Genomic DNA, 8983 nt, shown 5'->3' with positions numbered 1-8983 from the left:
CAGCAGCAGCCTGGCGCGCTGCAGCTGCTGCTGCGCTGCAGCAGCTGCTGCTGCTGGCGGTGGCTTAGGTGGTGCTCTGAGCGTACAGGGCCAGGACCTTCAAGCAGGTGATGAATCTGTCTCTCTGTTCTACTCCGCCTTCTTCCAAAAGAAAAAGACGATTTAGTTGTGGGGCCCCAGAGTCGCAGTACTCCAGCATCACGAGGCAGTTCTTCGCTGCGGTGTCTAGACACCTCACGGCCGGGTTCTGCGCAAGGGCTGCTGTCGACTCGTTCGCTTGCAGAGCCGGAAGGCTGTATGCTTCGTGCAGCTGCGCGCAAACCCTAAACCCTAAACCCTAAACCCTAAGCCCTGAACCCTAAACCCTGAACCCGAAACCCTAGGTCTTCGAGGCGCAGCTCACGCAGTGGGGCTCAAACCCGAGAACCCCAAGTGAAGCTCTGCGCTTTTCGCAGAAAGGCGCTTGGGCTGCGCGCTGAACCCTAAACCCTAAAATGGGGTTTTGCTGTCTAAACCCTTATTACACCCTCAGCTCCAACGGCTTCGTGGACTATCGCGGAACTCCAGAAATTAACCCCCACCCCTTAAACCCTAAACCCTAATCCCCCGCCTCTAAACCCCAATCCCTGCCCCTTCTCCCAAAACCCCAAACCCTAAACCCTCACCTCGCCGGGCTCAAACCCCAAACCATCTCCCCAGCCGGCCCAAACCCCAAACTCTCTGCCAAACCCTAAACCCTCGCCCCGGCGATGCCAAACCCTAAACCCTCGGTAAACCCTAAACCCGCGTGGCTGCGCACAGCTTTGAGGGGAAATGAGTGCTGCACTCCGTCAGCAAAAAGCAACTTGAAGCTGGTGAGGCTTCTGTCAAGAAAGTAGCGACCGGGAATTTGGCGTTTTGTGGCTAAGTCCAAAAAGGCGCAGGGGCAGCCAGCCACTGCAGCCCTGGCGAAGCTTTTCACCTGCAGCCAGCGAGCAGCAGCAGCAAAAGGCCCGCTGCTGCTGCTCTTTTGCTGCTACTCTGCTGCTCTTTTGCTGCTCTTTTGCTGCCACTCTGCTGCTCTTTTGCTGCTCTTTTGCTGCTACTTTGCTGCTCTTTTTTCTGCCCTGGAGAAAGAGAGGTGATTGCATGCAAAATAAAAAATAAAAAAAAATGAAAAGAAAAGGAAAAGGCCAAAGCGACAAAGATGTGAAGAAGTAAAACGAAAAGAAGATAAAAAGATAAAAAGACAGAAAGACAAAAAGACAGAAAGATAAAAAGACAGAAAGATAAAGAAGTAAAAATAAAAAGAAGCAAAAAGACAGAAATATAAAATAAGCAAACAGACGCAAAGGGAGGCCCCGTACAAAGGAAGAAATAAAGAAAAGGCAATAAATAAAAAGAAATGAAGAGAAGAAAATGAAGAAAAGAAAATAAAGAAATCACAATAAGGAAAGACCAGAAAGAGAAAGATAAAGGAAAGGGGGATGAAGCGAATGAAACAAAGAGGCAAAGAGAGAGAACTAAGAAAGTAAAAAGCAGCAAAATGAAAGCAGCAACAAAATAAAGGAAGCAGCAAAATAAAAGAAGCAGCAAAAGGGAGTCCCTTATGACAACACAAAAAGACAAAAAGACAAAATGAAAGATAAAAAGGGAAGATAGAAAGGAGAAACAGAAGTGGCGGCAAAGACAGGGAAAAAAGACCAAAAGAGGGGCAGCAGCAGCAGCGGATGCAGCAGCAGCGGATGCAGCAGCAGCAGAAGCAGCAGCAGCAGAAGCAGCAGAAGCTGATGCAGCAGCAGCTGATGCAGCAGCAGCAGAAGCAGCAGCAGCAAGAGTAGAGCCACAAGAACCCGCAGCCCGCGCGTGGGACTAAAGAAAAAACGAAAAGAAACAAAAGAGAGATGAAAAAGACCAAAAAATAAAACTAAATAAAACTGAATTAATTTAGATTAAACTAAATTTAATTTAATTTAATTTAATTTAATTTAATTCTCACCAGCGCCTGCAAACGCTCCTTCTCCTTCTGCTTTTGCTCTGCTGTCAGCGGCAAGTCCTCGCACACATCCTGCGGCTCATCCTCGCAGGGCTGCACACACAAACCCTAAACCCTAAACCCTAAACCCTAAACCCTAATCCTAACCCTAAACCCTAATGGCTGAGAGTTGAAGTGGGAGCGAAGTGTCAGCACGAGAAACAGATGAAACGCAGAGGCAGAGACGAATGAGCACTTAGAAACAAAAAATAAATAAAGTTGCACTATTAAACAAGTAAAGAATTATTAAATTAATTTAAGAATTAACGAATTCATTTATTTCATTCTCGAGAAAAAATAAAGTGACAGATGGAGCTGAGGCAGTGCCGGAGCTGCAGCAAGAAGCAGCGCAGCAGCGGGCAGCAGCAGCAGCAGCAGCAGAGAGCCGCAGCAGTCAGACAGCCGCACCGAAACAGGCATGGAGCAGCAAAACAGGCAGCAGCAGCAAAACAAGCAGCAGCGGCAGCACCGCCGCGGGGCAGCAAGAGACGCAGCGGAGAAAGGCGCGAAGAGCAGCACAGGCAAAAAGAGCCCAGGAAAGAAAGGAAGAGCCAAAGCACAGAAAGAGGCGGAGCCAGCTGCTGCTGCTGTTGCTGCTGCTGCTGCTGCTGCTCGGTGGCCAACATTTTGTGCCCCAGGAATGAAAAGTGAAGCCGCAGCCACGCAGGGGAAACAGCAAAGAGCTTTCTGCCCACCTGGACTTGAGTTTGTGTCTCCTCCTCTGCTGCGGGGTCGCAGTTGCAGCACGAAAAGAGCGCCATTTGCTTCCAGTAGCTGCTGCTGCTGCTGCTGCTGCTGCTGCTGCTGCTGCCGGGGACACGGGAGGCCATAGAGGCGCGCTGCCGCCGCTGCTGCTGCTGCTGCTGCTGCTGGTAGTGCCACAGCTGCTGCTGCAGTCGAACGGTCTCAGGGGGCCCCTGCCAGCCACACCGCCCACTGAGGGACCCCCTGGAGGCCCCTACGGCTCCAGTGGGGGCCCTAAGCACCTGAAGTGACCCCAACAGCCCGCAGCAGCAGCAGCAAGTGGGGTCTTTGGCGGTGTCGCTGCGGCGGCTGCCAGGCGCAGCAGCGCAGCAGCAGCAGTACTGGAGGTGCTTAAGAGAGGGCAGTAAAGGCACTAGTGGGCAAATGTAGGTTCCAAATCCTACACATCACTCCAATTTAAGGGTTTAGAAGGGCCTGGGATTAAGGGTTTAGGGTTTACGGTCTAGGGTTTAGGGCTAGGGGTTTGGCGGTCTCAGGTGAACTGACCAGAAGAGAGGCTGCGCCACGTTGGGGTTTCTGTGCAGCTCTCGACAGGGCAGCAGCTAGTCGAATGAGACAGAAATGCAAAAGTAATTATATTTTAAATTAATTAAAGGAACACCAAGACGAAGAAAAGCGAAACGGCAGCAGGTTTCCCTCAGCCCCAAAAGACCCAGCTGCTGTTCAGCTGCTGCTCCAGCTGCTGGTCCGCCTGCAGCAGCAGCTGCTGCTGCTGCTGCAGCTTATTGGCCTCTATGAACCCAAAAGAAGCATTTGGTCAAGACAGGAGGGCTGGGACCTGCTGAGGGGTGGGGTGAGCAACAGCAGCAGAGGGGGCAGGAGAAGGAGCAGCAGCAGGAACAGAAACAAGCTAAAGACCAAAGTAAATAGAACACTGGCAGCAGCAGCAGCAGCAGCAGTTTGCTGTCACAGCAGAGCTAAGGGTCACAGCAGAGCTGTGGGACAGTGGTGACCTTCAGAGCTGCTGTTGCAGCTGCCTTTACCTAACCAGCCAGCCCTAGTGGCTAGTTTTGTCCTATGTGTTTCAATGTCTGCATGCAAGAGTAGAGAAAAAGAGTGTGGGGCCCCACAGAGTAAAGAAGGACAGTGTTTCCCAATGGCTCATGTCCAAAACTGCCTGAGAGTCTGCAGGGGTTTGTAGAGTGCAGCAGCGCCTGAGAAAGGCTAAGGGATGGCTTGCGTGGCAGCGCTGGGGTTCTGGAGGTTTAGGGTTTAGGGTTTAGAACGCGAGAGCTTGCTGCTGGGGGTTTAGAAATCAGCCCTTAGCCACAACTGCTGCTGCCAAATCTGAAGGACTCTGGCCCTGCAGCTAGCCACGCAGCTGGGAAAACTGGGAGCCACTGGGGCCAGTTTGCAAGAAGTTGCAGTCTAGAGTTGGCCTGCTGCGGGCGTGATGGATAAAGAGAGGCACTTTCAGTTCATTTGCGGCAATTCCAATTCAATTCGCCCCACAGCTCGAAGGCCTCAAGTCTAATTTGGCCTCAAGTCTAGCTTGCAAATCCCACAAACTTTCTTGTTAGCGCTTTGCGCTTTCAAGAAAGGCTAACTCTGAGAGTGTTCAAGGTTCCTAGCTCCCTTTATTAGTGCCCAATGGCGTTTGGCTTTTCTCAGTGATAATCACTTCGCTGCTTTCGCCCAAATGAACTGAATCACGCAAAGACAAATCAAAACGGAACAAACGAGCCATACACCTACGTCGGTTATTTGCCACTCCACGCGGAACACACAGCCCAGCAACTCTGCTATTTCTCATTTTTCCTCTTTGTAAAACAGTTCAGAATCCATCAGGCAGTTCGTGTGTCTGGCCTCTACAGCTTTTGCTGGATTACGCAGAAGCCTCAAGGCTGCCCAGAGCTGCACTTGACTGCGCTAACTTGAATTGCTGCAAGCAGCAATTCAAGTTAGCGCAGCGGCCAACAGCTTCAGCACAGCAGCCACGCCTCACCATAGGGGTGTGCAGAAGCAGCAGAAGCTGTGAAATGCAGCTTCCGGGCTTCTTTAAAAGGCTGCCAGCAGGAGCTTTCAGACCGGAGAAATGGACCTTGTTTGCCTTGCATATATTCAAGCATTCGCAGAGCTCTTCTTTCGCCTTAGTAGCCTTAACGGGGCAGTGAATTCGTGGCAAAACTGGGGCCACAACTCATTCGTGGGTCTCAGAGGGGCAGGAGTTTGGCTTCTGCAATGACCTGAAACTTAAGAGGCCAAATATAGCGAAGACGCCACTTATTGCCTTTTGATAAGTAGGCACAGACCTGCGCTAGGCAGATGTGGTGCAGCTCTATCTGTGTGGCGACTTCTGCAGAGCTGCAGACATTTTGTTTCTTCTGAGCACTCTCTACAGCAAAGGAAAAACTGCATTCGCACAGCAGCTTTTTAGCCAAAAGCGGGTCGCTGGCTCTGCCTGAAAGGCTTCTTTTTGGACCTCTTCTGGCGACTCCGCCTCGTCCTAGCAGAAGGTTTCACCAGATGATAATATCCTTAAGCTGGAAGTTTGGGTTTCGCGCTGCTGAATCACCTGCGCTGCCACAGCCAGTAGCTCACGCTGCTGCAGCACAGCAAAGCCGTCAGGACTTCGTTGCAGGGGAGCACCATAGACTGTTATCTGCAGCTGTAAGAGTCCTTCTGCTCTAGGGAAAGAAGACATGCAGGTTTAACGAGACACAAGACTCCAGCCAATTCATGTTGTGTTCTAATTTCCTGTTCACAGGCTAAGCAGCAACTTTCGCAACGATTGAGCTGTTTTAGCAGCACTCTTTCTTGCCTCGTTGTTGCTGCAGAATCGATGCCCTCGCACTCTTCATGCAGAAAACTGCAATTAGGAATAAACTTCGCTGGCCAGCAGCCATGAAGGCAGTAACCTGCTGCACTTGCAGCAGGTTACTGCCTTCATATAAAAAGCCCGCGCTGACCCCAGGATGCTCCCCCTCACTACTATTGCATTTGCAATCTGGCTGCTCCTGCAGCCGTCCATAATCTTACCGTAATACGCCGAAATTTGTTTGTTTGTCGGGGCTTATATCTTGCTGGCCTGTGTATGCTGTTACTTTGGCTTCGCTGATCGAACTGTTTCCTGCACTGAAAGCAACGATCCCCTCCTCAAAAAATGCACTAGAAGAGCAACAGTATATTGGTGCTGCTATTTGGTGCCATTGTTGCTTCCACAAAGACTGGCTGGTGCTGCTGCAAGCGCACAGCGGCAGCGTTCCTTGGCATAGTGCAGTAGTGCCTGTCAGCGGAGCAGGTGCCGTTCAGTTTCGCTGCCCACTGGTATCACAGTTAACTTCCATAAGCTTCTATTTGCACACTATAAGCTCCTACTTGCACTTTTTCATTTCTCCAAATCTTTTTCCCGCTGTATTCTTAAGGTGCCACAGTGCGGATGCAGCTTGCCAGCCATCCGCTTACAAGATCTCAGCTGCTCAGTTGCTGTACCATATGGAGGATTACAAAAGATAAAATGAAAAGGACGTTGAGCCTCTAAAATGGCTTTTGAAAATTGCAAGTCGTTCGAAGACAAACCACCTTCTGCTCGAAGGCAGATGCCTCAAATCAAAAATGCAAAACGTCTAATGGCGGCAGCAAAAAAAGCAAATCTTTACCGCATGCTGCCCTCCGTCAAACGGGATGCAGGCGAAGAAAAACTAACATAAATGGCCCCCGCACAACTTCTCAGACTTGCAACCTGAATTGTTGCAATTCTGTTGAACGTGGGTACAGCCATGTCGAAAACGGAATCAGCCCAAGCACTCATAATCGCTTCAAATGTGCTTCTAAGCGGAAGCTGTATATTCAAAACTTGCCACCCGCGACGACCACAACACAACAAAACTCCTAATGTTTTAAAAATTCTTAAAATCCACTTCAAAGTAGTTCTGTGTGTCACGGGTTCGGCCGAACACCCGGAATGACAAATGACCGAGCGGAAAACAAAACATCTATTGTAGCTGCTTCGACTACTGTTGCTGCTGCTGAGCGGCAACGCGCGTGCACCGAAATGCAGCAAAAGCCATCCAAACTGTAACTGTGCTGCTGCACCAAAAGCATCAGCAAAAGCAGCAGCAAGAACAGCAGCAGCCCGAGGAGCCGGAGCAAGAGTCTCAGCCTCCCCGCAATGTCTAATTACTGGGCTTTTCGCCCAGGGCCCCGAAACACAAACTGCATGCAGTGAGGCCCTCTACGCTTAGCTACTTGGGTTCGGAATTCACCCTCACAAGGGGAACAGGCTTCGGCTTTGGCTTTGCCTTGCGGGCTGTGGCGCCCTTGGCCACCTCCTGCAGCAGCACAAACAGCCCAACTAAAAGCCCTGCCCGCTGCAGAGGGTTTCTACTTTTCAACTAAAAGACACAAGACAAGCGGGGCCCCTCTGGGGGCGTCCAGAAGCTCGACAGCTCGCCCAAATGGGGCTGAAAAGCCCCAAGAGTTGCGCCTCTTTTCTGCAACTTACCTCCAGTATTGTCTGGACAGCCTCTTTGTCTATTTCCTCTGTTATCTGCACAAGCTGGCTTCGCCAGCGACTCAAGTAAGTCCTCTCGGCCTCCAAACGCGCAGCCTCCACCCCCACAATATTCCGCACCACAGCTGCATCTTGCTTGGCCTGGGCAATGGCCGCGAGGGCCACGCGAGTTCGCTGGTCAGATACTGAAGTCGCAACACACGCAGCAGCAACGGCCGCCGCAGCAGCAGCAGCACAAACTGCAGCAGCGCCACAAACAGCAGCACCACCACAAACAGCAGCAGCAGCAGCGACCGCCCGAGCAGCAACAGCCAAAGAAACAGTAGCCAAAGCAGCAACAGCAAAAGCAACAGCAGCCAAAGAAGCAGCAGCCAAACCAGCAGCAGCCAGCAAAAGCAGCAAAAGCAGGGCGCAGTCTTTGGCTGCAGGTGGCAGCTGCGGTGGGGGCTTTGTCTCACAGTCCTCGATGATCCCGGGAAACAAAAGACCCTCTGTGTCTGAGCCACTAGAGGTGAAGACCATGAGGCGGGCGAGCGCCTCTGAGAGCCTTCTGCGGCATATGCTGGAGAGCAAGAAGAGCATCAGCCGCGCCGCCTTTTCTTTGTTTTTTGAATTCAAAAGGCCGGCCTTTTGCGAGGCTTCTTGGCGAGTCTTGGCGAGCTCCTCCTCCATCTTTGTGCGCCCGCACGCGGCCAGCAGCTGCATCAAAGAACTCCCCAGCTGCCGCAGCCGCCAGCGACACACAATGCTGCGAAAAGCACAAACAAATAAATGCATGCGCAGCGCAGCGCCTACACAGCAGCAGACTCCGCGCTCGTCAGCGCCAGCTGTCTGTACACTGGAAAGTGTGCAGCACAGAGTTGCGCATACGCCGCGCGCCCGCGCGGCGCTGGAAAGCAGTTTGGGGCTTTTTCAGTTCAGGAGTTTGCGGATAAATTGCATGCATGCATGCGGTAGTCACAGAAGAATAGTTGAACTCGAAATAAAATGCAATTACCTCTCGATTTTGGCAATGCCTCTGCCGAATTTGATGGCCATTCCCGACGCCTCCTGCAGCTTCCTCTGCTGCATCTCCGCCATTTTCCGAATCAGTGTCTGGTGCTCCTCCGCCTCTTTCTTCAACTCCAACTCCAGCTGCAAAGCCTTATCCCTCAGCGCCTCGCTTTCGTCCGCCAGCCGCCCGATTTCCTCGTAGGCCACAAAGGGGGCCCCCCGAAAGATGAAGTGGTGGGGCCCCCACCGCACCTCCTTCGCGAGCTGCTCATCAGTCTTCGCCAGCGCTGCAAGCGAAGCGCAGCAGCAAAAGAAAGGGGGCCCTCTTCAACTGCTGCAGTCTGCTGCAGCTGTGTCGACAAAGTGCGAGGCCCTTGGCACCTCTCTTTGCGTCAATATGAACAGTGCGCAGCAGCAGCAGCAGCAACAGCAGCAGCAGCAGCAGCAAAGCCAAGTATGCGGCAGCGACAGGCAGCAGACACCCCGGGCCGCCCACTGTCTGCAGGAAGACAGCAAGCAGCAAGAAGAAGCAAAAGCAGAAGCAGCAGAGTGCCACAAAAGGCCCCGAGCAGCAGCAGCAGCAGCAGCAGCTCGCACTTACTGGGGTAAACCAGCTTGGGGGGAGAAGGAGCAGAGTCCTCTTTTTGCTGCTTCAGAGGCTCCGGCTTTGGAGGGGCAGCAGCTTGCTTCGGCGGGGGGGACAGAAGGGCTGGGGAAGGAACACTGAGGGCCCCCTTGGGGGCCTCAGCCTGCTGCTG

General features: G+C 52.2%; 2 protein-coding genes across 2 annotated transcripts; both read right to left on the bottom strand.

Annotated features, from left to right (window-relative positions):
* Positions 1-64: 64 nt before the first annotated feature.
* ETH_00016060 (uncharacterized protein) lies at positions 65-2844 on the bottom strand (the record flags this gene model as incomplete). Its single annotated transcript, XM_013375284.1, has 4 exons — positions 65-310; positions 800-961; positions 1979-2068; positions 2710-2844. The coding sequence occupies 4 exons, from the start codon at positions 2842-2844 to the stop codon at positions 65-67; spliced, it is 633 nt and encodes a 210-aa protein (XP_013230738.1).
* A 4119-nt stretch (positions 2845-6963) lies between these two features.
* ETH_00016055 (uncharacterized protein) lies at positions 6964-8968 on the bottom strand (the record flags this gene model as incomplete). The annotated part of the gene is made up of 5 exons (XM_013375283.1): positions 6964-7050; positions 7224-7417; positions 7691-7980; positions 8230-8512; positions 8827-8968. Coding segments are annotated over 5 exons (996 nt in total), but the record flags the coding sequence as incomplete, so codon positions are not given.
* Between the last annotated feature and the right edge of the window lie 15 nt (positions 8969-8983).

Source organism: Eimeria tenella, genomic scaffold (assembly GCF_000499545.2).
Source record: "Eimeria tenella Houghton genomic scaffold, Eth_scaff264, whole genome shotgun sequence".
Lineage (NCBI taxonomy): Eukaryota > Apicomplexa > Conoidasida > Eucoccidiorida > Eimeriidae > Eimeria > Eimeria tenella.
Note: the sequence above shows the minus strand (reverse complement) of the source record. Positions and strands in the feature narration are given on the sequence as shown.